Source organism: Leptomonas pyrrhocoris, assembly GCF_001293395.1.
Source record: "Leptomonas pyrrhocoris isolate H10 chromosome Unknown, whole genome shotgun sequence".
Taxonomy (NCBI): Eukaryota; Euglenozoa; class Kinetoplastea; order Trypanosomatida; family Trypanosomatidae; genus Leptomonas; species Leptomonas pyrrhocoris.
In genome coordinates this window covers 941,736-968,260 of record NW_015438357.1, presented here as the reverse complement: position 1 = coordinate 968,260, position 26,525 = coordinate 941,736, and the positions used below count along the sequence as shown (strand labels likewise).

Genomic DNA, 26,525 nt, shown 5'->3' with positions numbered 1-26,525 from the left:
CCTAGTGCCCTTCAGCACATCATCAACAACAGCCAGATGTTCTCTCATCTAGAAGAGCAAACAACAACCATCAACGAAATCAAACACTCGCAATGACAAAGCGACCCAGCTGTTTCGCGGCCCCAAGTTCAAGCACAGAGAGCTTGAAAGAGTGATGATGAAAGAAGTAAACAAAAGCAATGCAGTGGCGAACCAAGGACGACAAAAGAACAAAACGCTTGTCCATGCGCTCAGCGCTACGTTCACCCTTCATTATTTCGTTCTCTTTGCACTTCACATATCATCTCCACCTCTTGCGTACTCGTCATCGAGCATTTCTTCCATCGCTGCCTCTTCATAGGCGTCTACCAGGTCCTGAAAGTTGGAGTGCTGATGAGCCAGCATGGCCTGAATCTCCTTCGCGGGAGGGTACTGACCCGGGCAGATCCACGACCCCGGCGGGTTGCACACGCGGTTGGCGGGATCGGCCACCCACCTCTTGCTCTCACGGCTGACGTTCATCACTTTGTAGATGCGGACAAGACCGTGAATAGAAGTGAACACGTGTTGAAACATGCTCGCGTCGAGTGAGACGCCTTCCGTTGTGCCGTTTGCATGTAGGTGGTACAGGAGCGACCGTGCCAGCAGAGGTGAGGGCTCGTATTCTACAGGTGCCTCGTCCTCGGCTTGCAGCTCCGAATGCTGCAGGAGGCGGCTGCGACGCTTCAACGCCGCCTTCTGCTTCTTTTGGAAACCAAAATGACGGCACAGCGGGTCATTCGGACAGATATCGTGATAGACGCTGTTCGCCATCCGAGCCAGCAGCGGTGAGCGATCCAAGTCGGAGAAGAAGGTATCACCAGCAAAGATAAAGACGTAGTCCGCCATGTGTCGCACCAGCGAGTGTGCCTCAGCAACGGGCGACGTCAGCATCTTGCCGATGGTGGCGATGTGCTCGTAGTTCCACGTGTTGCCGTCTGCGAGCGACGTGCGGTTGCCGATGCCGGTGATCTGATAGCCATAATCGAACCAGGCGAGGACGCGGGCGTCTTCAGGCGTGTGCTCGCGCAGCCACACAAAACCTTTGTAGTAATCATCAATGGTGTCATCTTTCCAGTCAGTGGACGGGTGGTTGTGAAATACGATGCCCGGTGCGGAGAATTGGTCCGCCGTTTCGTTGACATCTTCCACAAACCCAGAAAGACGCACAAGGAAGAGAAGCGCCATGAGGGGTAACACGCGCACCATAAACTTTTTTGTGTTCTTCGACGTCCATTCCTCTTTTTTCTTCCGGAGAGCCGCCTCCTGCGCCTCGGCAGTCTGCGGTGGCGGGCGGTCTTTTTCGGTGCGCGCGGCATCGCCTTCGTTCCTCTCCTCCTCCGGGGGCATCTCTGTCCAGAACAGTCCCGCCTGCGCGAAGTTCAGCACCCACTGGAATACGAAGGCGGTGAACACGCAGGCCGCAGGCGCCACCATCACAATCATGCGTACGGTGCACGTGCTAAAGTATAGACCCACCACACCATACAGAAGCAGAAAGCACTTGGCGTGTGTGTAGTGCTCCGTCATGGAGGAGAGGAAAGGAGTCAAACCGATCATCCAACCGAAAAAGGGGAAGAGGAGCAGCCGCCACGCCACAAGCAGGTTGGACGCGTCTTCGGCGAGCATGACATCCACGAGCGGGTTGCCGGTATGCGGGACGTTTCGAATCAGTTTATCGGCCTGGATGGAAAGGGGTTTGATAAAGCCGGCGGGGGCACACAACGCAGCGACCACGATCGCCACAAAGAAGGCAGCGTAAATGCGAATCAGCTGGGCCACACCGCGCCTGGAGAAACGCTCCACCCCGGTACGAGCGCGCTGGAGTTCACACACGGACTGACCACACAAAAAGAGGAGCACCACCAAACCGCCGAGCAGCTCCAGCGAGCGGAAGGGCGCCATGTCGACGGGCGGCACGCGCGTGGCGAGGGCGGTGCCGACGACGTAGAACAGCGCGTAGGAGCGCAGCAGCGACGGGCTGTACGTGTTGCGTGCCCAGTCCACCAGCGCCGCCACACCGGCGTGCAGGGCCACCATGTTGAGCACAAAAATGTAGCCGCCCCACGCGGCCGCCATGTAGCCGTACGCCACGCCCGCCAGCGCACCGATGGGCCACGAGGCACGCGTGCGGAGGGAGCGGACCCACAGGTAGAAGGTGAGCAGCATGGCCGCCATGGCGATGCACTCGTTGTCGAACTCGCCGGCCATGGACCGCATCAGGTGCGCAGGGATGACAGTAAATAGAATGGTGGACGTCACAGAGACGGACAGGGAGTGGGAAACCTCATAGGAGAAGAGCACCTGCAGCAGACAGGCGAGCACTGAGAACCACGCCGGGATGAGCACGCACACATGACTGAGCGACATGCGCACCCCCAGCGCGGCCAGCACGCGGTGGATGGCGACGGCGGTGAACTGCAGGCCGGGGTACGTGGTGGAGCCGACGGGGCGGCCCAGCGGGTACCAGCTCATGTAGTCGAACCAGCGGAAGAACGCCTTCCAGCCGTGCTCGGACATGTACTCCGTGGCGCGGTAGTTGAACCACGGATCGCTGTTGTGAAGCAGAGCGCCAAACTCGGCAACGTTGCGCACGCGAAGCGAGTACCCGAGATAGGCAATTCCAGCAACGACTGCGATGGAGAGACTCAGGCATACCAATCCGGTGTACTCTTCTGGCAGCTGGTACTGACCCAAAAAGAGGGTCTCAGCTGATTCAGGCTGTTCTTCGGTCGAGGACGCTTGGGTTGAAGAAGCGCCTTCATCAGGGGCCGCAGCCCGATCCTTGTTCTTGCGGTGATTCCCCATCGCAATCCAGTAAGTTTAAAGGGCAACGAAAAGATGTGCTTAACGTACGTAATAATCCATGAGTTCGTCCGCTGCTCAAAAGAAAAAAATCAGTCTTCAGGAAAGTGATCACTCCCCCCAGAACAACTTGTCAAGCTGAAATCTACCGTAATGCCGACGAGCTCGACAAACAATTGAAAAGGACAAAATAATAGCGTGCGAGGAGGTCGAACAACTCACTTGGCATCATTACCACTTCAGCTTTCGACAATTCACTGCGTACGCGCTAGTGCACTACAAAACAGCTCAAATACTCCGACACGGGAAGTTGCTTGTGGCAGACGAAGAGGGGAGAAAAGAGTGTGCAATGTGTTGCTCTGTTTCTTTGAGCGTCAAGAACCTGTAAAAGACACCAAGGACAGCAGCACCAACAACAATTCCAACAACAAAAGAGGATCTGCCTATGAGGGAGAGAGCGAGGGGGGGGGGGGAGAGAGAATATGGAGTTGCGCTTGCATGCTTGCGGTATCACCGAACGCAAAGAAGCAGCGATACTTCGTCAGCCAAAGCAAAAAAAAAAAAGGGAACCGAAGGCATGCGCCATGGGCAAATCAGATCATTTCAGCGAGCTCTTCAACCCGTGCATCTGCGCCAGCTGTGAATGGGTTATTTCCGTTACGTTTGTCTCGAGCAGATGCCACAGGGCACAGCGTTCTTTCGATTCGTAAAGCGACAAAACAACAGCAATGACAACACGTGCTCAGGTGGTCCCACGTTTGCACTCGTTGTTTGGAGACTCGTTGCGCTGGAAGCGTGAAGATGCGGAAACCTATCGCAGCTACAGCAGTCCAGCGAAAGAAAAAAACCAACATATTCAATTCTCACATGCTTTATGATAACACCGCTGAAAAACAAACAGACAACTGATGACAAACAATGCGCTGCACCTCGAGAAACAGTGCAACCTTGTCCGCCGCTCACCACAGCAATGATCATCGATTTTTCTGTATCACGGCGACTTACAGCGCTGCAACGTGGCGTGCCTCATTCATGTAAGCCTTGTAATACGAGTCATTGCGCTTGGGGTTGAAGGTCCCCTCCTGCTCAAACTCCACACGGTGGGCAAGCATGGCCTGAATCTCCTTCGCGGGCGGGTACTGACCCGGGCAGATCCACGACCCCGGCGGGTTGCACACGCGGTTGGCGGGATCGGCCACCCACCTCTTGCTCTCACGGCTGACGTTCATCACTTTGTAGATGCGCACGAGGCCATACTTAGAGGTGTACACCTCCTGGAAGAGAGCCGGGTCGACCTCGACGCCTGGAGCAACTTTGTTCTCGTGCAGGTTGTACAGCAGCGAGGCCCGCATCGTCGGCGTGGGTTTGCGGAACTCTCGATCGAGGAAACTAAAGTGGCGGCACAGCGGGTCATCAGGACAGATGTCGCGGTAGACGCTGTTGCCGATGCGGGCCATGTGCGGTGATTTCATTAAATCGTCTTTATTCTGCCCAGCCCAGATGAGAACGTAGTCCGCCATGTGTCGCACCAGCGAGTGCGCCTCCGCAACGGGCGACGTCAGCATCTTGCCGATGGTGGCGATGTGCTCGTGGTTCCACGTGTTGCCGTCCGCGAGCGACGTGCGGTTGCCGATGCCGGTGATCTGATAGCCGTAGTCCCACCAGGCAAGCACACGCGAACTACGCGGGGTTTGTTTACTCAGCCACTTGTAACTCGCCACGTAGTCGTCAACCACGATGTCTGTCGGCTTGCCAGTCAGTGGGTCCCGCACGCGTGCCCGGAAGACAATCATAGGGTTTGACGCGTGCTGACTGAACATCGTCGCATGTGCAATGAAGTCTGAGCCAACGAGGTTCCACCCAATGGCAGCAGCAAGGGCCCACAAGGAAAGGCAGAGGAGCAGTCGAGGCCACCAAGGCATACTACTACGGTCAATAATATCCGTAAAACAAGAGGGCGGCGGAGCGCACGCCTCTTCCTCTACGTGAGCCGCTTTGGAGCTACGCTGAGTTGCGGCGCCGTTCGTGGCTGTCGCAGTGGGCTGCTCCGCCTCATCCACCATCCTGGCCTTGGTGGCTTCGCTGTCCCAGAAAGTCAACTTCGCGGCCGCGTCCAGCAAGGCTCCAGTAAAGTAGCCGGTGAGAAGGCACGCCGGTGGTCCCGACAGCAGCACCAGTCGCGACATCCGCAGACTAAAGTAGTACGCAGCTGCGGAATTGAGAAGCCAAAAAAGCTTGGCAGGGGTGTAGTCGAGGGGCAACGAGACGGTCATCAGCAATACACCCAGTCCCCACATCACGCTGCAGATGTGCAGAAACGTCCAGAAGGCTTCCGGGGAGGCGGGCTGGTGCTCCGCGACGGAGTCCACCAACGGGTTGCCGGTGCGGGTGTGCTGCACAAAGAGCGCACGCACGCGAGCCGACATCGGGCCGAAGTAGCCGGTGGGGGCCAGCACGGCGATCACCAGGGCACCGGCACCGGCCATCGCGCCGAACACGCGGATGCGGATCTTCAGGTTGGCGGAGGAGCGCACCTCGACGTCGGCACGCCGGCGCAGCACCTCGCACACCTGCAGGCCGCAGAGGAAGACGAGCACCACCAAGGCACCGAGCAGCTCCAGCGAGCGGAAGGGCGCCATGTCGACGGGCGGCACGCGCGTGGCGAGGGCGGTGCCGACGACGTAGAACAGCGCGTAGGAGCGCAGCAGCGACGGGCTGTACGTGTTGCGTGCCCAGTCCACCAGCGCCGCCACACCGGCGTGCAGGGCCACCATGTTGAGCACAAAAATGTAGCCGCCCCACGCGGCCGCCATGTAGCCGTACGCCACGCCCGCCAGCGCACCGATGGGCCACGAGGCACGCGTGCGGAGGGAGCGGACCCACAGGTAGAAGGTGAGCAGCATGGCCGCCATGGCGATGCACTCGTTGTCGAACTCGCCGGCCATGGACCGCATCAGGTGTGCGGGCAAAATCATAAAGGTAAATGCGGCGATGACGGCAGTGAGGCCAGAGTTGCTCATCTCATCAGCCATGAGAGCCACCAGCGCCGTGGCGATGGAGCCGAACCACGCCGGGATGAGCACGCACACATCATTGAGCGACATGCGCACCCCCAGCGCGGCCAGCACGCGGTGGATGGCGACGGCGGTGAACTGCAGGCCGGGGTACGTGGTGGAGCCGACGGGGCGGCCCAGCGGGTACCAGCTCATGTAGTCGAACCAGCGGAAGAACGCCTTCCAGCCGTGCTCGGACATGTACTCCGTGGCGCGGTAGTTGAACCACGGGTCGAACTCGTGGATTAGGTAGCCGTACATTTTCACAGAGAGCAGTCGGGTCTGAAAAGCTGTGTGAAGCGACACCATGATGCAGAAGGCGATCAACATAACGCGAAAGACGCGAAAGGCGCGAGCCGTTTTGGTCCATGAAGGACGAGCTCCGTTGGACACAGGAATCGGCGCCGCTCTTGGGGCGCCCTTCTCTAGAGAAGTCCGTGGTCCCATTTTCACTTACGGCAAGGAGCCTCTGGGGTGGCAAAAAAAGAAAAAAGAAAAGGAAAACACGACAGTAGTGTACGTTGTAAAGTGGATCTACATAACGAAGCGAAGACACGCTTCTTTTCGCGACCAACGCGTGAAAAGAAAAAGTTGTGAATGGTGGCCGAAGCCTCTGCTCTGGTGTCCTCTACAAGACGATTTCTGAGAACAAAAGCTGGCGTAGATAGTAGTTTGACAAATAGCGTGCACGTACAAGACAGTCTACAGTGCACCTCAAGGAAAACGGCGCCTCAGTTAAAGAAGGATGAATTAATCAACTCAATCAATTGAGACTTCACCGACGATGCAGCGGGTATCAGCTGCACGGAAAGATTCTTCACAATTTTTTCTTTTGATTCTGAAAGCTTGGGTTCATTCTCAGCAATCGGCAAACCATACAGGAAATAGAACGATGTGTAAGAGGAAGATGGAGAGAGGAAAAGTTTCCATTGGCGCGACAGAGGCTGCCGCCTCTAGCAGTTTTGTTCTGCTCATCGGCTTTTATCTCTTTTAGTGTGTATGGGGGGCAACAGATTCACCCAGCTGAAGGCTACTTGAGCTCCTGCTTTGTTCTGAAGGAGGGAAAGAGAATCTTCCTGTAGGAGAAGAGAAAGAAAACTTCTGATCTCTCGCGCACATCGTTGTTTACGTCAAGTTGATTCTGAGAACGTCAAAGCTACAACGTCCATCACAGTGACAGTTACTTTTTCTTTTCCCAAGGGCCACTCACCATCAACACATGTCGCCCTTGTAATTCGCTAGTGAACTGAGGCAAAGGGACGCACTGTGGTTTGAGACCTACTAGCACAAAATCAGAGAAGAATTCCCTTTCTCTTGCCAAGAGGGATTGTTGGAAGGAGAACAGAAAACAGCAAAGACGCATCACAAAACTGAAGTCCAAATCAACCACCAGCATACTCATCATTCATCAACACGCCAAAGGAGCTGCTGCCCTTTCGACAAGGGTGATGGCGCGCCGCAGCGTACACAAAAGAAACCATCGCGCTGTCGGGGAAAGGAAGGGATGCACCAAATACACCCACACCCACCCACACACACACCATGAGCTGCGAATGCAGGAAACGCAGCACTAAATCAGTTCACCCTTACATGGGGAAACATCCTCACCCGCTGCGCGCATGACCAATTCAACTGCTTCACCATTCTCCAAGACCCAAAGCAAACAAACATAAAGGGAAAATCGAACAGCGACAACTGTTCCAAATACATCAACCTATTATGGAAAATTACATGTCGCGAGCCATTCGACTGCGCGCCATGTACGCCGCATGGTACGTCTCGTTGCGCTTGGGGTTGAAGGTCCCCTCCTGCTCAAACTCCACACGGTGGGCAAGCATGGCCTGAATCTCCTTCGCGGGCGGGTACTGACCCGGGCAGATCCACGACCCCGGCGGGTTGCACACGCGGTTGGCGGGATCGGCCACCCACCTCTTGCTCTCACGGCTGACGTTCATCACTTTGTAGATGCGCACGAGGCCATACTTAGAGGTGTACACCTCCTGGAAGAGAGCCGGGTCGACCTCGACGCCTGGAGCAACTTTGTTCTCGTGCAGGTTGTATAGCAGCGAGGCCCGCATCGTCGGCGTGGGTTTGCGGAACTCTCGATCGAGGAAACTAAAGTGGCGGCACAGCGGGTCATTCGGACAGATATCGTGGTAGACGCTGTTGCCGATGCGGGCCATGTGCGGTGATTTACCCAAGTCACCGTTCTGCCCAGCCCAGATGAGAACGTAGTCCGCCATGTGTCGCACCAGCGAGTGCGCCTCCGCAACGGGCGACGTCAGCATCTTGCCGATGGTGGCGATGTGCTCGTGGTTCCACGTGTTGCCGTCTGCGAGCGACGTGCGGTTGCCGATGCCGGTGATCTGATAGCCGTAGTCCCACCAGGCGAGCACGCGGGCGTCCTCTGGGGTGCTGCCCCTCACCCACTCGTAGGATTCAAGGTAGTCCTTCACCATTACCGGCTCTCCCGTCTGCAGCTGCGTCTGAAACACGAGTTGGGGGTTCGCAAAGGCGTATGCGGCGCTCTTGCACCGCCGCTGGAAGTTAGGAATTGTGTGTGTACCGAAGGTGGCGGCGAGGATGATCACCGCCACACCAGCGCGGACTGCAAAGGGGAGAGCGTCGATCGTTGTCTTTATCGACTTGAAAAACGATCGAATGACGGTATCTGCCAAAAAAGGTCCTTCGTACTCTTCTCCCTTCTCAGCAGAGACAGGAATACCACGTTTGCCTGACTTGGACTTCCGGCCGGCATTTTCGTTTGTATTCTGCTTTGTCAACTGCGAGGTAGCGACGTCATCCTCGCAGTCTGCTTCGTCGTGTGCGCTGCCTGGTGAAGTCCAACCTGTGAGCTGCGTCCAGCACCACTCGTACATTACTCCAAGAAGACCGGCCGCCGCGGCGGAAGAGGCTGGACCGGCCAGCACCATCAGCCGCGACATGCGATCTGCAAAGTAATAGGCGACGAAGGAGTACAGCACCACAAAGAGCTTTGCGTATCTGCGGCTGCTCACTCGAAGCGTTACAAGCTGAAACGCGGCCCCGGCGATCCACAAAGGATATGTGAAGTCCAGGAAAAAATCGTACGCCTCTAGACTCGTCTTTCGGTGCTCCGCGACGGAGTCCACCAGCGGGTTGCCGGTGCGGGTGTGCTGCACAAAGAGCGCACGCACGCGAGCCGACATCGGGCCGAAGTAGCCGGTGGGGGCCAGCACGGCGATCACCAGGGCACCGGCACCGGCCATCGCGCCGAACACGCGGATGCGGATCTTCAGGTTGGCGGAGGAGCGCACCTCGACGTCGGCACGCCGGCGCAGCACCTCGCACACCTGCAGGCCGCAGAGGAAGACGAGCACCACCAAGGCACCGAGCAGCTCCAGCGAGCGGAAGGGCGCCATGTCGACGGGCGGCACGCGCGTGGCGAGGGCGGTGCCGACGACGTAGAACAGCGCGTAGGAGCGCAGCAGCGACGGGCTGTACGTGTTGCGTGCCCAGTCCACCAGCGCCGCCACACCGGCGTGCAGGGCCACCATGTTGAGCACAAAAATGTAGCCGCCCCACGCGGCCGCCATGTAGCCGTACGCCACGCCCGCCAGCGCACCGATGGGCCACGAGGCACGCGTGCGGAGGGAGCGGACCCACAGGTAGAAGGTGAGCAGCATGGCCGCCATGGCGATGCACTCGTTGTCGAACTCGCCGGCCATGGACCGCATCAGGTGTGCGGGGACAATGGCGAAGGACACCGAGGCGACGGCGGTCACGGAGAGAGATCCGCTGACCTCATAAGCCATGAGCGCCACCAGCGCCGTGGCGATGGAGCCGAACCACGCCGGGATGAGCACGCACACGTCATTGAGCGACATGCGCACCCCCAGCGCGGCCAGCACGCGGTGGATGGCGACGGCGGTGAACTGCAGGCCGGGGTACGTGGTGGAGCCGACGGGGCGGCCCAGCGGGTACCAGCTCATGTAGTCGAACCAGCGGAAGAACGCCTTCCAGCCGTGCTCGGACATGTACTCCGTGGCGCGGTAGTTGAACCACGGGTCGAACTCGTGGATCAGGTAGCCGTACAGCTGCACGGAAATGAGGCGGATGGTGTACGCCACGCGCAGCGCGTACAGGATGGCGCCGACCATGACGCCGGCGAAGACTTTGGCGCACACAGAGTAGGGGACGGCTTTGAAGTTGAGGAGATACGTTTCATCCGACGCCGCCGCATCGTCCTCCTTGGTGACCGGCGCGTGGCCATCCGTTGGCGCGGCGGGGCCTTCCGCTGTGTCGGGCCTCGCGCCACGCCCTCGCTTGTGTTTCACAGACATCGGCACACGAAGAGTGAGTGTAACGACCGAGGAGAAAAAAGTCAATGAGTGTTGTTTTGTTGCTGAGTTACAGCACAGGCGTTCTTACCTGGCTGGCTTGTCAGTGTTAGGAGAACGACTTCCCTTAATGAAGAAGTGCAAAACGAATAACAGTTGACGTTAGTGATTGTCGAAGCTTATCTGAGTACCAATGAGAATACCTCACGAGAGTAGAAACGGTTTGAGGGTTGTTGTTCTGCGAGCGAGCAAATCAAAAGAGGGAAAAGAAAAACAGAGGACACTTAAAAGTCAGCACAAAGATAGTAGCAGAAATGACAGGTTGCGACGCCAATTGAGCAACGAAAGCACATGACGGGCAGTGCAAGAAGGAAAGCAGAGTCGGCGCATTTAAATGAATCATGAAGGAGGTTTTTGTTTGTTTGTTCTGATGATAGATAGTGCCTCAAGCTTATTTGACGCAGTTAAGCACGATGCTGCTAGTGGAACATGGATTCAACACAGTAAGCTGTTCCTCTGAAAGGAGGAGCCGTTTAAAACTTGTTCTACGTCTACAGCGAAAATGACGAGATTCCTTTACAGCTCCCGCGACGGTGTCCATCAAAGATGATTTGAGCATTTTTCTCTTTTTACCTCTTCCAAGAACGGAATCGAATTAAATCAGACAAAACAAGTAGAAACAACAAACATATAAAGTAGTAGTATTAGTAGTAGTAGTAGTAGTAGTAGTAGAAATTTGATGATAAAAGACAAAGAAGAGAACAGAAAAGGATCTTGACGTCTTGAAATCTCCCAGGTTCGACCGGAGAGGACGTGCAAGCAGGAAGAATCGACAAAAAAAGGCTATCCGAAGACCTCGTTCATATTTGAAGGGTTCAACGTGGGTGTGTGTTTTCACTCTGCGCGTCACTCAGACAACACACAACTGTCGTTCAGGCTGCAGACGTGTCAAGAGAGCACGCCGAACATAACAACCAAAGCATGACAGAACAGCGTTACTTGCGTGATCACAGACACAGACACACACACACACATCTCAGTGCGGTACAACACTTAAAATGAAAGCGAGAATCGACCAAAACAAAAAAAGAAGAAGGAAAAACGATGACTTTTTGAAGCACACAAGAGATCGCCCAAGTGCCTCACCAAAACGTGGAACTGTACGAGGGTTAACATGGAAGTAGAAGTGAGGTTTCTTTCAAGCAGCGCTTTTCTTTTAACGCCAACAAGGAGTCGAGGGGAGGAGCGATCCGGACAAAAAAGAGCATCAAAGCCAATCGTACCTTCTCTCTGTCTCTCCGTGTGTGTGTGTGTGTTGGACCGCCTCCTTTCCCCACCCCCAGCGCAGCATCTCAGCAGCAACCAGCACGGACACTCTTCTTCCACAAGACATAAAGCGTGAAGAGAAAAGACCCACGTTGGAGTATTCAAGGGTGCAAAAAAAAAAGAGAAGCAACAAAAGAGGTTCGTGCGCTTGATACAAGTGCTTTGGGTACATTCAAGTGTCTCGGACTCCTGCCACAACAATCGATGCTGCTTCCTCGCAAACACAGCGGAGTCGGCGCGGTTGGTGGGTGACATTGGTGAGTTTTACCGGAGACACAATCATAGAAATAATAAGAGGAAGAAAGGAGTGTGGGAGCAGGACCTACGTGCTTCACTAGAACAGAACGTGTCTTGTCGCCCCACTTTTTCTTTTCTCCTCCCTCCCCCCTTGCCCATAAACCACGTATCAAAGCAAACACCTTGCACATACCAGAATGAAACAGTTCTTGAAGGATTCATGGAACCCTCAAGCACAGCTGATACGCATTCCCCCCCCCCCTCTCTCGTGTTCTTCAACACCACATTCCTGTTAACGTCGTTGTAAGACCTACCTAGAAGGCTCTCTTGTGTACTTGTCTCCGGTTTCCTGTCGGCTTCTTCTTTTCGTTAGGGTGTGCTTCACGAAGTACTTTGATGGTAAAAGAAGAAACAAATGCTGCAGCAGGCAGAATTATGTCTTGCAAGAGAAAACAACAAAAAAAGATGTAAGTACTTGCGCATTGTGGTCCACAAAAGCAAAGCAAAAGAAAACCGTTTCCAGCGTACGAGTTCTCCTCTACTGATTTTTCTTTTGCTACCAGCTGCGCTATATTTGATGGCACATCTTTTTTTGTTTTACGCCGGCGTTTGTATGTCGTTGCTGGGTTTAGTGTCGGTGGACTTATCGCCGTAGTCTTCCAGCAGCGTCTTCTCTAAAATGATTCGGCGCATCTCCTCCACTGACGGCACAGCACCTGTCTGCAGTTTCGAGTAAATCAGCTCCCCGTCCAGAGACACCTCGTACGCCCCAGTCTGGGTCAGCGAGTTGCCGACCATGTTCAGCATAAAACCGGCACCAATCATCATGCCGCGCTGCTGGCCAATGAAGTTGACCACCGTTGGCGGCAGGAAGCCCATCTGCGGGCCGGCCAGTGCAAGGGCGAGGGTTCCCATGAAAGCAAAGGAGCACGCCCGCCCGATGGCGGCTCGGAGAGGCGGGGTCGGGTAGGTGGCCCCGACAATGCGCATCTCCTTCGAGTTGGGCAACGAGCGCTGCAGCTGCACCTTCATTTCATCAAAGTACTTCGCGTAGCCTCATCCGGTGCAGTACAGAACTTCCATCGTGTGTTTGGTCCCTGCGCGGCCGGCACGACCCGCTCTGGCCGCTGCCCCGTACTGCCCTTTTCCGTTCTTCTCCCTCCCTGCTGCTGCTGCAGGTTGTGTCTGCGTCTGCTGCTGCGCCGCCTCCTCCTCGCTGTCATCATCAATTAATTGTACTACTTTTTTGCCGTTATCGTTTACTACTGCTCCTGCGCCTGCCGCTGTGTGGGCAGCACGGTGGTGGCGACGTTTTACGGCAACGCCGTCTCCGTGTACGCTTTCTTGCCGCTGCTGCTGCCTCTCCGCCTCTGCCTTGCGTGCCAAGGCTGCCGCGACCTGCGCGTTGAAGTGCGCCTCCTTATCCTCCTGCTCCTCCAGCTCCCGCACCGCGGCGACGAGGTCGGCCTTGCGGTGGAATCGGTCCAGCTGAACACGGCCGTGCAGTTTGTCAAAGAGCATCTTTTTTAAGTCGCTCTCACTGAGCATCTCGAGGTAGGCGTAGGGATCCTCCTCTCCGCTCGCCGGGGCACCGCGTGCCGTCGTCAAGAAAACCGCCACCATCAACACGACGGCCACCAGAGTCGCCTTGTGCCAACGACGGAGAGAATACATAATAAAACAAAAATATATATATATAAATAAACGGAGTCGAATAATACTAAAAGAAACACAGACGATAATTCGACCGTGTAAGAGGGAAAGGGAAAACGGGACACCCAAGGATGCAAAGAGGGCTTGGAAATGGAAACGAGGCAGGCCTCTTCCTTCCTGCTCCCCTACCTCCGACTCTTTAATACTAATAAAAAAGAGTCCCTGCTGCGGCTTTCCCACTCCACTTTTCCTTCTCTATCAGGTCTCTGTAGGCTGAAGGAAAACGTATTGAAATGCATGTTTGCAACGAGAGTAGTTTTGTGAGGTTGAACAAAGAGGAGGCGAAGTGATACGAAAGGCAGAGACGAAAGAATCAGTTACAGTGCTTTGAAAAGACCTTCCGCCAACAAAAAGCTCATTGGTGTCCTCTAAGTAACGAGCGCGGATGCTGCGATGCGGATGGGCACGACGAGATGCAGACGAGCCTACACAAATACCCACCCTAGAGAAACACGGCAAATAATGTGTTTTTTCCTCCTTTTTTTCTTAGAGGTGATTTGGCCGCCTGAACCATGGACGAAGATGGGCCGTGGTGCGCGCGCGGTGACCAGGGTGACAACACAGTGCTCTTTCGTGCCTCTCCATCTACTCATTGCGTACGTGTTTTTTATTGTTTGATCTGTGTTCTCTCCTTTCTTTTGATGCCATCTCGCTCTTTCCGTTTCGGAGCCGCCCCTCACACACAAGCTGAGGTCGCCTCTCCACTGAACACGCCACAAGAGAGAAGAATCATGAAGGTTTTTGTTTCTTGTTTTGTGCTTCGTAAGGATCACACAAGCATGCAGGCAGCTAGGATCTACCTTCATACTGTTCGATATGTATATGCTTATAACTGATTTTAGAGGAGTGCTGCTGCGCCTTTTGCTGCCTGTCCACTCATGGCGGCAGCGTAGTCCTTCAAGAGAGTACGTTCCAGAAGCATGTTGCTCACCATCTCCGAGGTCGGCAAGCGACCACCGAACTTCAGCGTCGAGTAAATGAGCTCATCGTCAAGGTAGACCTCAAAGGCGTTGTTCTGCAGCAGCGATCGACTGAGCATGTTCAGCATAAACGCCGTGCTGATGACGAGACCGCGACGTGTGCGCAGAATATTCCGTACAGCTTCCGGAATAAACGGCAACAAATCCGGCATAATAGCGAGCGCCATCACGCCGTAGAACAAAACCTGAAACACCTGTCCCAGCAGAACGCTCTCATTGCTGATCGGGTACGGCTCGCCGACAATACGAAAGGCGTCCAGATTCGGCAACTTCACCGCCTCCGAGCTCTCCAGGTCTTTCACCAACGCGGTGAACCGCTCGCCGTGGCCTCTGGCTGCGCTATAGAGAACGCGCAGCTTGTGCGCCGGCGCATCGGTGTGGTGGCCACGACGCAGGGAGGCGGGAACTTCGCCGTTGTGCTTGATGCGACTCCCCTTTGTCCGGCGGGCGGCGGCGCGTTGGTAGTTCAAATCCTCCTGCGTCTCCGCGAACCAGCGGGCTGCCGCCGCGACCTCGTCGCGAAACGCCTTCTGTGCTATCTCTTTCTCCTCCACCTCGCGAATGGCTTTGATGAGGTCTGCGCGGTCTTTGTAGTGCTTGAAGTTCACTTGACCTTTCTTTTTGTCGGACAGCAGCGCCTTCAGCTCATCATCTGAGACACCGTCAAAGTCGCGAGTTGCGTGGACGGGGTCGGCCACTTTTCCTGCCACCACTGCCTCCTCAGCCGCGGCTTCGTCATGGAAGTCCGCCCGCCGGTCCAGCGGCGCCTCCGGGTGTGCATCCTGCAGTGCCTCGTCACTGACAGGAGTCGCGACCTCCACCTCGGGAAGATCAGCAGACTCTTCGGCTGCCAAGGCGGACTGGATGAAGCCACTCCAGCGAGGCGCCGCTACGAGCCCGTGCGTGCCATCTGCGCTGTAGCGATCCCATGCGAGGGAAAACAGTAAAAGACATACCAGCAGGAAGAGAACGCGGCGCGTACATGCGGCGAGCAGTTCCCTGGCGCGCCGCGCCTGAGCAGAGTGTCGGAGCGGTGCACAGCTCATCGTTTTTGTTTGGTTCAACACCATTAAGAAGAAAAAAAAACCGGTAACGACAAATAACAGAAGTGCTGCAGAGGAGCAGTAAAAAGGGGGAAAAAAGAGATCGAAGAGAGAGAAAAGTATACAGCAACGGCACCCGAGATAAGACTGCATCCTGCCACTCGCGCGGTTTGTTTGCTGTGTTCCAGAACGACTTGCAGCACGCTGCCGTTTTCGCATGCGACGTTGACGCTTTCCAGCGTTCAGCAAAAGGACATTTGGAAGGCGCACATCTTTTCCTCGTCTTTTCCCCTGCAAAGCAGGAAACCCAGGAAAAGTGCTGTTGGCTCGTCGCTGAACTTCGAGCTGTCGACGTTCCACCAATCGATGCAGAGTTTTCCGTATGCCGCCCGCATGCAAAGGAGCGTACACGTGATGCAGGAAAAAAAAAACATATCATGAACACACACACACACACACACATGTTCAAACACCGATCTGTAAAGTTATGTGTTTAAAAAGAAACAACACAAACTAGGCTATTTTGGCATCCCTGACAGAGGGTATTTAGAAACAGTAGTCTTCCACCTCCAAAAAGGAGAAGACCTCGCACTCTCGTTGCCATCGCAAACGAGGAAGAAAATGGAATGCAGGCAGTATTCTTTTACACGTATTCTGTTGACTCTGGCACGCCGAGTGCTTCCACAAACAAAGACTGAGTCTTCTCTCTCCATTAGAAGACTAATACACATTACACAACAACAGCAGCAGCAAATGCCGCACAGATGAGGAGAAACACAGTGTAGTTGCATCTATATATATATATTGGGAAACAGTCGCTAGGAGGGGGAAAAATAACACGCTAGCAGCGATCTAAAAGAGAGAAAGAAAGATAAACAGGCACAAGGCGGTAGTAAGTTGCCGCTCACAGCCACAACACCTCGTTGAGTGGCAGTTAAACCTGGCAGTTCCCCTACTCAGAGGAAGGTTACAACAGCACTAACACCTTTATGGAGCAGAGCCCCGAGAAGCCGCCGTAGCAGAGCGACGCTGTTGATGTTGCTGCTGTTGTTTAGATGCCGTCGCCGCCTCTCGCTTCACACGCGAGACCACCGCCGCAAAAGCAGCGCTTCCATGCCGCGTAACTGGATCAGGGACCACCGTACTGTGACTGCGACGCACGAGACTAAGCGATGCCGCGACGGTGCCCCCGCTGCGCCGCGCGTCTTTGCTCACCGCGGCGATACTTTGGCTTCGACTGCGGCGTGACGTTGACGGCTGCAGTGGTGGCTGTTGACGAGGGTTGAGAGCAGAAGCGGGCTTCAAGGGAGAGTTCGAGACGTGCAGGGGCAGCGAGTCGATGAAGTGAAAGAAGGCGCGAGTGTGCTCGGCCCACTTCAGCATGTCCGCCCGTCGACGTTGCTCCCGCTGTGAGAGCATCGTGGAAGGGTTCGCGGCGGCGGCGTTCACAGGGGACGAGGAGGAGGACCGTCCAACCGCTGCTTTCGAGGCGAGCGCCACATCACGCTGCAGCTGAGTAAACGGGCTGGATTGCTGGGAGGCATTGAAGCGTGTGCGTGTGCTCCGTCGAGCCGGGCTGGGGGTGCTGAAGGCATTTGTTGTTGCTGCTGCTGCCGCCGCGCCGGTGGTGGTGCGACGATTACGTGAGCGCGGCAGCGCCGCTTGACGGTCCTGCTCTCTTTCCTGGTTGTCTGCCTCCTGCGTCAAGGAAAACACAAAGCTCTCGTCCGCTGCTGCGTCACCGTCCGGACGAATCGGCGTGTCTTGCTCACCAAGAAAGAGAGGAAGTCGCTCGTCCTCGTGCAGGCCTTCGTCATCCAGCAGATTCACGGAGCGGCCGGGGACAGGGAGACTGACGCGATCCGGTGCGGCGCGGCGTGTGCCGAGACGTCGACGCTCTTGCACGGCCGTCCACTCCATCAGTGCGTCGTGCGCCACGCCCGTGTCCCTCTCGTCCTCGTCTTCTTGGAAGAGACTGACTTGCGTGTTTGACCACTGTGGCTCGTCCTCGCTGCGCGTGCTGCCGCGCATGGGGCGGTCTTCCGCTACGACATCACTCGCGTCCAGCGCGGCCCATAAAGGACTGTGGGGGCTGGGGATTCGATAGCCGGGCTTCAACTCCACGGGACGCGTCGTGGTGGGTGGGTTGGCGCGCAGGATGGCTTGCACGGCCTCGTCGTGCACCGAGCTGCGCGAGCCAGACGGCGACAACGAAGCCGCCGTGGTCCGCCGAGTCGGGTCCCTTGCCTCTCCCACACGCGGATCATTCACACTGCCTTCGCCGGCCACCGTTGGTAGAGTCCGTCGACGCGCCACTGTGGCTGGGGTGAAGAGGGCAGCTGCTGCCGTTTCCTCTCCTGTGATTTCATCGGACGGCGCGGTGTAGGGGAGGTCCTGCAGCTGACTGAGGAGCTGCGAGGTAGGCGTGTCCTGCAGATGACGCAGCGGCGTGGCGGCAGCGGTGTTCGTGCCCGTACGCGGAGAGGACGCCTCAAAGAAGACCTCATCGTCCTCAGCGCTATCTGCGAGTCGTGCGGCGCTGTCTTGTGAACGGTGATGCGGAGAGTTTTTACTTCCTGTCAATGGGCGTGGGTGCTGGGTGGCGCTGTAGCGAGATCGGGTGCCTCTCGTTGCGCCTTCCAGCCCCTCCGTGATGGCGCTGGCGCTCGGGCTGCGGCGCTCGTTGCTGGCGCTCGGGCTGCGGCGCTCGTTGCTGGCGCTGCCACTGTGACTCGTCCTGAACCCTCGAGCGCGTTTGCGCGGTGGAACGGTCAACACACCTGATGGTGACGGCTTCTCCGTCGTGGAGCGTAGCAAGGGGACAGAAGATGTGACGGTTGTAGCGGCGTTCCTTGCCGAACCGAATGGGCTGCTGCTGCTGCCGCGACGATCCGCAGTGGTGGACGAGGTGGTGGTGAGGGCCATCGATGCAGAACTGTCGCTGCGGTTTCCATCTTCTGTGGAGGGCTGCCGAACGCCCTTTGCATCGAGCTGCTGACGTGCACTAGCAGGGCGTCGTTTGGCATTCGTGGAGCGCGCCATAGTCGAGAAGAGACGGCACGAAGTGCCGTTGTTCAGAGGCGAAAAAAAAAACTCTGTGGACAAACACACACTCACCCCTCAAAAAAAAGTTTAAAGGAGATGCAGTCTAGAAAGGGAAATCTAACACAAAACCACGGAGAAGGAGTGTAGGCCAGGAGAGAGAAGAAAAAAGAAAAATGGCTGCTGCTATCTATGTTCGTGTGGAAAATCTATGTTACTGTAGAGCAGAGAGAAAACAACAACAACAACCTCAACAAGTGCAACCACAACAAACTCAAAAGCGAGGGTGTTCGCGAGCCCCGATAATGCGAGTGACAGCAAATGGGATTCGTCTCTCTCCCTGCGTGGTTAAGGAAGTCGCAGTGAGGCGACGATTAAAAAGGAATGGAAGGAGGGGAAGTCGAAGTTTAAGGGTTGGCGGTGGGTGAAACGTCATGGTACCAGCCTTGACGTGACGAAGACGCGCACGACGACAACAGCGGAGAGGCTATAACACGGATGCTCTCAACGTCGTCGCTGCACACTGACAAACACACACAAACTTCCAATACTTGGCATCCCTTTCAAATAAGCGCTCGCGAACAAACGCTAGTGTGCAGTTTCTCACGGCAGTGGCAAGAAAGACGGGGGAAAAAACGGCAGATATCTTTAAGTACAAACAGCAAACCTTAGCCGTTTTACTCGTTACACATTAAAAAAAGACCTTGTAAGGACCGACCAAGCAGCTTCGACACTTGATCACAGCACTCATCGTGTGTTGCTTATCCGCGTCCGCCACGAAACCGGCCACGACCATCACCTCGGCCACGTCCGTTACCACCACCTCTCCCACGATGCGGCGCTGAGAATGAGCTCTGTGCACCGCCACGTCCACGAAAGGACGACGGCGACGGAGAGGCGCCACCGCGACCACCACGGAAGCCACCGCGGCCGCGTCTGGGGTGATCGCCGTCCCTCCGTGGCTCTTTGTGCAGCCATCCTTGGCGCGGCGGACGTGAAGACGGAGCCGCCAGCGGTGCGTCGGGATCTTCGCCCTCGTCACGCAGCCGCTTCGACAAGTTTTCCGCAATCGCGGCGCCTTCCTCCTCGGTGACCTGATCCGGGTTCAGCAGCGCGGTGTTGTGCACCTCACCGTAGCGACGCGAGGTGCGATCCGAGGCGACCTCTCTGAAGCCTTTCTGCCTGCGACGCTCCACCCGACGACGATCGCGCTCGTTGCTCTCCTTGTCCAGGTACGCCGCGTAGCAGTTCATCGGCGCTATCATGTTCAGCTGCCGATCGTCCAGGGCGAGAATTTCTTCCACGGAGAGGGTGAAGTCTTCGGGCTCGACCTGACGATAACGGAAGGGAAGCCCACCACCGGCGCTCTCCGCTGCCGCGTCACGGTGCAGTTGGTAGTACTCCTCTTCTTTCTTCTTCAGCGAGGACTGCAGGCGAGCGAGGAGCTCCTCGTTGCTCTCGCCGCTGGCCCCGTCGCTGTTCTTGGGCGAGGATGCGATCAGCTCGTTAAGTTGCTGGCGCTCCTTCTCCAGCTCCTGCAGCGCCTCTGACGGGTACAGCAGGTTTAAAGCGTCGCTTGTGCCGTCGCTGCCGCGCTGAGTTCCAAAGGCGTCGTCAAAGAATGCTTCTGAGTTTTCATCCTTCTTCTTCTTTGACTTTGCCGAGGCTGGCAGCATCGCCTGTGCCTCTTCGAGCGAGTTCGCTGAGAACAGCGCCGGCGCAGCGCCGGACTTGATCTCGTCCGCGACTCCTTCGCCCTCCTCGCCGGCCTCGACGCCTTCCCTGTCGAGCTCCTCATCGAAGTACGCGACTTCGTCCTCATCGACGTTCTTCTCGTCGTAGTAGTCGTCGTTGAAGAGCAGCGCCATCTTCTTGTCGAATTCGGCCGGGTCGAACGGCGCGTCGAGGTCTTTATCCGACCACACCGCCTTCAACTTCGCCAACTCCGCCTCTTCCTCGGCGTCGGCGCCGTCCACGAAGGCACCGTTGGCATCGCCCCCTCCCGCACCTTTGCGGTCGCGATGACGGCCGATGGTCAGCCCCGCAACGGAGGCGATCAACGCACGCTGATCCTCAATTTCCTTCCGTTTTAGGTGCTTCAGCCGCTTCAGCTCCTCTACCTGTTGCGCGTGGGCTGCCTCTGCCCGCTCACGGCGGCGCTGGCGGGCGTCTTTGCGAGACGTGTCCGGCTTGCGCAGCAGGCCCACGGCGGCCTCGCCGATTGGACGTGGGAAGGTCTGGACGTGCGCGGCGGCCTCCTCTGCCGCTTCTTGATGGCGGTACTTCTTCTCCTGGTACTCGTGCTCCCACACCTCCGCGTCGTTGAAGAAGGCCTCGTCCTCCTCCTCGCGGGCGAGCTGTGCGAGTCGGTCGTAGTAGGAGCCAGCGTTGTCGTCGCCGTCGCCGTCGTCCTCCTCTTCTTCTCCGTCGTTGTTTGGTGTCGTCGACTCGGTCTTCTTCTTTTTCTTGTTTGCAACGGATGCCCCGGGACGCCACAACTCCTGAATGAAAAAGTCACGCAAAAAAGCTTCGTCGTCCTGCTCGTCGCTCATCTCCGCTACCGCTCCGCTGTTCTCTTCTTCACCACCGTCTGCGTCAGCCTTCACTTTCTTCGTCTTCTTCGCGTATGACGCGGATGTCTTGCCGAGCGAGAACGCCTCCTCCAACAGGCGCTTCTCTTCGGCACGGGCTGCCTGCAGACGGCGCTGCTCCTCCTCCGCGTCTTCGTCTTCTGTGGCCTTGCCCTCGTCGGTCTTGCTCGACTTCGCTTCACGGATCACCTCAAAACTGTTTGCGCTCTCCTCCACATCGCGAAGAAACGTCGCCCGCAGTTTCGCCTCCTCCGCGTTCTGCGGACGCAGCCGGCGCAGCCCGTCGCGCTCGCTGCCCTCCGCGGAGTCGACCACCGCGTCCTCGGAGTCGGCCGTCGCCCGCAGCGCACGCGCGTATTCGTCGGACAAGGTAAAGCGTCTCCGGTCGCCCTCGCCGTGACGCTTGCGGTCCATGTAGTCTGCATAGATGTCCGTGTTGGCGCGTATTTGCTCCGCTGCGGGTGGGAAGTAGCGCTCCTTTAGAAGTGCTTCTTTGGGCAGCAGCAGTGACGCCGGCGTCTCCGCACCGTCTTCCTTCCTATCCTTCTCCGTCGTTGTGGCCAACGGAACGGTGGCTTTGCGCACAGCGAGTAGCGCCTTCGCGAAGTTGAGGCTGTTCTCAGAGGTGAGCAGCACCGCGTCTTCGTCTTCATCCTCATCCTCGTCTTCTTCCTCGTCGTCTCCGTCGTCGTCGTCGTCGGCCAGTCCGATGGCCGCTGCACGCCCGAGCTTACCTTTGTACTTCTCCGCCAGTGTGTGCAGCTCCTGCTTGCGCTTCTGCTCCTCGTAGCGGGTGGCAAAGGTCTTATTGATGTGCAACACATCTTCATCTGCGCTCTCATCTTCACTCTTCTCCTCCTCGTCCTGCTTTCCGCTGTTGCTGTTGCTGTTCGTCGTGCTCTTCACGGCACGAAAGGAGAGTCCTTGCACGTGGGCCACCTTGCTCGCTGATCCTTTTGAGGCGCTGCGTTCATCCGAGACCGCAGCAGATGATGACGAGGACGGCGACGGCGTGAGAAGAGGAACAACGCGCGGCTCGTCGCTTGCCCTGTCGCCATCTTTCCGGCTCTTCTCGTCGACCTCATCGTCATCGTCGGACGATGAATCGCTGTCGAAGAGGGCCACCTTCTTCGCCTGGTAGGGGGCCGTTTTCGTCTTCGCGACGGCGGTGGTTACCGCCGAGGGGGGCGCGAGAGGGTGCGTACGCGGTGCCTTCGCACGGCCGGTTTCTGCGTGCGGGTTCTTGCGCCGCTCGCGCTCTGCCGCAGCGGCCATCTCACGCGCCAGTGCGTCCCCGCCGCGCCCGTTGCCTTCATTGTCGCTGGCGGACGACTCATCAGAGTCGAAGTTGACCCGCCGCCGCTGAGCTTTGGAAGGGGCGGAGGACATCGCTGGGAGGACGACGTCTCAGCTCTTGGAACAGGCTAGAAAGAGAGGGAGAGAGGAGCACAATGCTGTTTCAGTGATAATAATAATAGTAAACGCGTGGGTGTGCGAGTTAAAGAAACACACGAACGCTCGCTGGAACGTTCGTGGAGGACGCGAAAGACACAGGGAAAAAAGGAGAGGAGAGGTAGAACGAGCTACTACCGTAACGGTCGAAAAAGAAAAGAAGAAAACCTCTTAGTTTTGCTTGTACGCCCCCTTCAGCACGAGGAGCAACACGCACTTAAATCTCGAGTGTATTAGCGCAGTAAAAACCCGAGCTAGAAAGCCTCAAAAACTGTCTTCCCCCAAATAGAAGCAGCACCTTTTCGATAGAATCGGTTTGACCGGAGACCCCCCCCCCAGAAAAAAAAACGCGTATACATTACTATATGTAACGAGAGCTTCAGAGATTGCTTTGCGCTGCGGCATTATGACATCTTTCGCTATTCTATGAGTGAAACGATAAGAGCTTCTAAAATCGTACTTCACTTAGCTTCCCTTGCTCTGATACTCAAACGTTGGAGTGTTGACAGGACACGGGCGACAGAAAGAAAACAACACACAGAGCGGCCGTCTGTAACGTAGCTCAAGCAAAAGAAAGCGCGGATCTCAAAACGGAAAGCGAGAGAAGGCGCGACAAGAAACATACACTTCTATACAAGAGAGCCACGCCAACACCAAGCAGCAGCAGCAGCAGCAGCAACAAAAGGTTTGGAAACGACAGGGCCGTCTGCTGCCCCCAAGTGTGAGAACAGAAAAGCGAGGACTACCATGGCAGCGATTATTGCTTTGTCAGGCGTGTCCACACCGCCATGTAGAAGGAAAGAACGTTGTCAATCACAGTGAATTGCAGCCCGTAGTAAAACGGGGACAAGGAGAGCGCAGAGTGCAGCAGGAACTCCGCGCTGTCAGCCGCCGACGTCACCTTGCCTCGCGCCTTCTTCGCCGCCGCACGACGCTTCACCGCGTCCAGGGTCCCTTGCTGCCCCGAGTTGTCTAGCACACTGGAGGAGATCACCACCAGCTCCTGCGCAGCGTCTCGCCCGGCACGACGCAGCGCCACCACACTCCGTGGCACACCTTCATCTTCCCTATCTGCTGCGGCGCGCTTTACGGGTGTGGCAAACGCTTCCGCGTAGCGCCAAACGTTTGCCCAACTAAGTCCGTCCTGCGCCGCCGTCATCGCCGCGTACGGCGTCAGCATTCCCGTAAAGTGCAAGGTGGCCCGCCCGCGCAGGAGCTCGACCAACACGCTCAGCGGGTGGTCGACGACGACCTGCGCCACCACCGAGGACACCACACGGTAAACAATGGCGCGCAGGACGGTGCGCCGCATCGCCCGCTCCCGCGCGGCCTGGCGTTGCTCCCGCCGCTTTCGCCGTTCTAGCTTTTCGCGGCGCAGACGCCGCCGCTGACGACGAATGCGATCCTCTGCGGTGGCCACCTCCGCTGCTGCCGAGGCGCTGCTCTGCTGGGAGGCAGACCGACTCTCTACGTCACGGCTGGCCCCACTCACGCCAGATGCGATGGAGGCACCATCGTCTCCGTCCTCTTCATCCAGGTCGTCTTCCTCCTCGTCCTCGTCCTCGTCGGACCAGTGGGCGTAGCGACGCATGATCAGGTACTCCACAAGCTCAAACGAGGTCAGCACCGCCCGGTCAACGAGCCGACTTGCGGTAGGCATGACGAGCCACTGGATGATGACGCTCGCCGCACTGATGCCGAGGCCACGCACCATGCCCGGTACGGTGAAGAGCACCCGCGGAGCATCCGTCGATGCCGCCGCAGCAGACGTTTCAGAAGAAATTAGCAGTGGGACGACAATGCTGAGGAGTAAGGGGTCAAAGACGGTGTGCGAGACAACGCGCACGGTCCACCCTACCACGCGCCGCAGCGTCCGCTTACTGCGGAGCTGGCGTACCACGAGCGTTTCATCAAGAAAGAAAGATTTATCGATGTACGACTCAACCGCGTGCAACATCCACCGCGTGAGCAGGAGGTGGCCGATGGTGGCGGAGGGCGACGCCTCAAAGGCCTCTTCAGTGGGCGGCCAGTCGGCCGATGTTTTGGTGGCTGCGGGGGCACCTGCACGGCCCGCCGCTTCGGAATGTGCAGCGTCCCGCGGAGAAAACCGCACGCAGATGTCTGAGAAGCGCAGCAGCGGCAAGGTTACGAGCTGACGCTTAAGCTCGCAGCAATAGTGCACGATCATCACGGGAACGGCGTGGAGGACGTGGTCGATCAGAAAAGCGGGGCGGGTCACCTTGACGACGCGGAGGCGGTTCCACCACGCCCGCGGCGACCAGGAAAACGACTTGACCGACCCTGTCCCCGCCGCGGCGAAGAGCGACGGCCATCCAGCCATGACGCTGCCGAGACTGATGCCGGCGCCGTCGCGAATCACAATCACACTACCCTCATTGCTCTCTTCATCGTCGGCGGCACTGCGCCGTGTGCGGGAGGAGCGCCCACTGCTGCTGAGACCGCCACCACTGCCGCTCCTGTGATGCCGGTGCCGTTCGGAGGAGACTGGCGCAGCTGCTCCATCCCCCTCCGCCCCCGCAGGAGTCGTAGAGCGCTGGCGAGCGCTGAGGGGCGGCTTGCCCAGACCGCGCGGCACGGGCGGGGGTGGGGCGAGGGGAGGCGTGAGCCCGCTCGCCGCTGCGGCTGTCGCCGCCGGAGAGAGAGGGTGCGAGGTGGAGAGGCGCGGCGTCGTCGTCCCACTGCCGCTGCCGCCGTTGTCGTCGCCGCGCCGGCTGGACCGCCCCCGCGCGCCGTCGCTGTGGCTGCGGCGCACCCTCGTCTCTTTTCCCTCCTCCGCTGTTTGGTCACCGCCCTCCGCTGCGGTGCGCCGGGAGGCTGCACGCGGCTCCTCTGCACTACGCGTGCGACGTGTCCCTGAAGAGGAAGACGCTGCTGTCGTTGTTGCTGCTGCGGTGCCGTCTGCAGCGGACTCGCTTTCCTGCGACGACGAAGTGCGGTGACGGTGGCGACGCGTCGAGTCCGCCTCGCCACTGTGCGTGCGGTGGTGACGCTGCCGGTGGGCAGCAGAGTCCGCCGCCGCACCGCCCGCCGCGGTCGAGGACGCGTTGGACCGTCGTGATGCTCGCGAGGAGGCGACGGAGGCGGTGTCCACCCCACGACTCTCCTCCGCGCCGGCGTGTGAGCGGGTGCGGCGCGGGTGATGCACGCGACGAACGATGGCGGTGTCGGGGTTTAAGGAACTCAGGGCGTGACGCAGGATGGCCCAGCTGGCCCCGAAGACGTTGATGGGGTGCAGGATGGCGGTCGTCGATCCCGGTGCCAACGGCAAGGTCAACGCCTCCATATTGACGCGAAGGGTTAAGAGCTGCAAGGACCAGGGTTAGAGAACGTTTTTTTTTATAATTGAAAAAAAAAAAAACACTGATATCACTGGGATGCGTTCTGTGAACATGAAGCGCGTTGAGTGCCGTGTCCAGATAAACTCCAGTTACTACAACTGGCAAAATAACCAAAAATGTATTTCTATCTATGAATGCAGTTGTTGAATCGCTAGAAGAAGCTACTGGTTGCTTATGCGTTTTCGTCGAAGAAAATGGAGAGCGAGAGATAAGCAAAAGGTGGCGCTGTCGCACGGAAAAAATGGCAATATCGAAGTGATGGAGAAATATAGAAGGGGTGTGGATGGGAGCTGAATGACCTGAACAGGGAAGCGAGAGCTAATATATAGGTACGTGGCAATGAATGGGAGACTCAGGAGAGGGAGCAGCCGTCCCCATTACACCGTCTTGACAGCTGCGCATCTGAAAAGGAGAAGGTGATCCTGGTTTTGGCTCGACGTACACAGCTCGGAAAAAGAGACCGATATGCAAACTTTCGTTGCATTTCTCGTCACCTGCACTTTGCCACAACGTCGTGTGATGCACACTATGTCTAACAAAGCTTGCGGTTATCGACGGTTTTCTTTCTCTTTGTTGTTGTTGTTGTG

At 57.3% G+C, this 26,525-nt stretch overlaps 10 protein-coding genes across 11 annotated transcripts; all 10 read right to left on the bottom strand.

Moving 5' to 3' along the window:
- Window positions 1-273: 273 nt before the first annotated feature.
- Window positions 274-3,268, bottom strand: ABB37_00290 (putative mitochondrial oligosaccharyl transferase-like protein; the record flags this gene model as incomplete). The annotated part of the gene is made up of 1 exon (XM_015796433.1): window positions 274-3,268. The coding sequence occupies exon 1, from the start codon at window positions 2,824-2,826 to the stop codon at window positions 274-276; it is 2,553 nt and encodes an 850-aa protein (XP_015664441.1). The 5' UTR covers window positions 2,827-3,268.
- A 556-nt stretch (window positions 3,269-3,824) lies between these two features.
- On the bottom strand, window positions 3,825-6,723 carry ABB37_00289 (putative mitochondrial oligosaccharyl transferase subunit; the record flags this gene model as incomplete). Its single annotated transcript, XM_015796432.1, has 1 exon — window positions 3,825-6,723. Exon 1 carries the CDS (start codon window positions 6,321-6,323, stop codon window positions 3,825-3,827), a length of 2,499 nt encoding a protein of 832 aa, XP_015664440.1. The 5' UTR covers window positions 6,324-6,723.
- Window positions 6,724-7,603: 880 nt separating this feature from the next.
- ABB37_00288 (oligosaccharyl transferase-like protein) lies at window positions 7,604-10,198 on the bottom strand (the record flags this gene model as incomplete). The annotated part of the gene is made up of 1 exon (XM_015796431.1): window positions 7,604-10,198. One exon carries the CDS (start codon window positions 10,196-10,198, stop codon window positions 7,604-7,606), a length of 2,595 nt encoding a protein of 864 aa, XP_015664439.1.
- Window positions 10,199-11,248: 1,050 nt separating this feature from the next.
- On the bottom strand, window positions 11,249-11,776 carry ABB37_00287 (hypothetical protein; the record flags this gene model as incomplete). Its single annotated transcript, XM_015796430.1, has 1 exon — window positions 11,249-11,776. The coding sequence occupies one exon, from the start codon at window positions 11,774-11,776 to the stop codon at window positions 11,249-11,251; it is 528 nt and encodes a 175-aa protein (XP_015664438.1).
- Window positions 11,777-12,355: 579 nt separating this feature from the next.
- Window positions 12,356-12,790, bottom strand: ABB37_00286 (hypothetical protein; the record flags this gene model as incomplete). The annotated part of the gene is made up of 1 exon (XM_015796429.1): window positions 12,356-12,790. One exon carries the CDS (start codon window positions 12,788-12,790, stop codon window positions 12,356-12,358), a length of 435 nt encoding a protein of 144 aa, XP_015664437.1.
- Window positions 12,791-12,814: 24 nt separating this feature from the next.
- On the bottom strand, window positions 12,815-13,686 carry ABB37_00285 (hypothetical protein; the record flags this gene model as incomplete). 2 transcript variants are annotated; one of them, XM_015796427.1, is made up of 1 exon in its annotated part: window positions 12,815-13,686. In XM_015796427.1, exon 1 carries the CDS (start codon window positions 13,379-13,381, stop codon window positions 12,815-12,817), a length of 567 nt encoding a protein of 188 aa, XP_015664435.1. In that variant the 5' UTR covers window positions 13,382-13,686. The 2 variants fall into 2 exon arrangements, with proteins under 2 accessions (XP_015664435.1, XP_015664436.1); XM_015796428.1 differs by having other exon boundaries at window positions 12,815-13,679.
- Window positions 13,687-14,309: 623 nt separating this feature from the next.
- On the bottom strand, window positions 14,310-15,564 carry ABB37_00284 (hypothetical protein; the record flags this gene model as incomplete). The annotated part of the gene is made up of 1 exon (XM_015796426.1): window positions 14,310-15,564. The coding sequence occupies exon 1, from the start codon at window positions 15,495-15,497 to the stop codon at window positions 14,310-14,312; it is 1,188 nt and encodes a 395-aa protein (XP_015664434.1). The 5' UTR covers window positions 15,498-15,564.
- A 917-nt stretch (window positions 15,565-16,481) lies between these two features.
- On the bottom strand, window positions 16,482-18,878 carry ABB37_00283 (hypothetical protein; the record flags this gene model as incomplete). The annotated part of the gene is made up of 1 exon (XM_015796425.1): window positions 16,482-18,878. The coding sequence occupies exon 1, from the start codon at window positions 18,534-18,536 to the stop codon at window positions 16,482-16,484; it is 2,055 nt and encodes a 684-aa protein (XP_015664433.1). The 5' UTR covers window positions 18,537-18,878.
- Window positions 18,879-19,297: 419 nt separating this feature from the next.
- ABB37_00282 (hypothetical protein) lies at window positions 19,298-22,516 on the bottom strand (the record flags this gene model as incomplete). Its single annotated transcript, XM_015796424.1, has 1 exon — window positions 19,298-22,516. One exon carries the CDS (start codon window positions 22,514-22,516, stop codon window positions 19,298-19,300), a length of 3,219 nt encoding a protein of 1,072 aa, XP_015664432.1.
- Window positions 22,517-23,336: 820 nt separating this feature from the next.
- Window positions 23,337-26,165, bottom strand: ABB37_00281 (hypothetical protein; the record flags this gene model as incomplete). The annotated part of the gene is made up of 1 exon (XM_015796423.1): window positions 23,337-26,165. Exon 1 carries the CDS (start codon window positions 25,881-25,883, stop codon window positions 23,337-23,339), a length of 2,547 nt encoding a protein of 848 aa, XP_015664431.1. The 5' UTR covers window positions 25,884-26,165.
- Window positions 26,166-26,525: the final 360 nt, after the last annotated feature.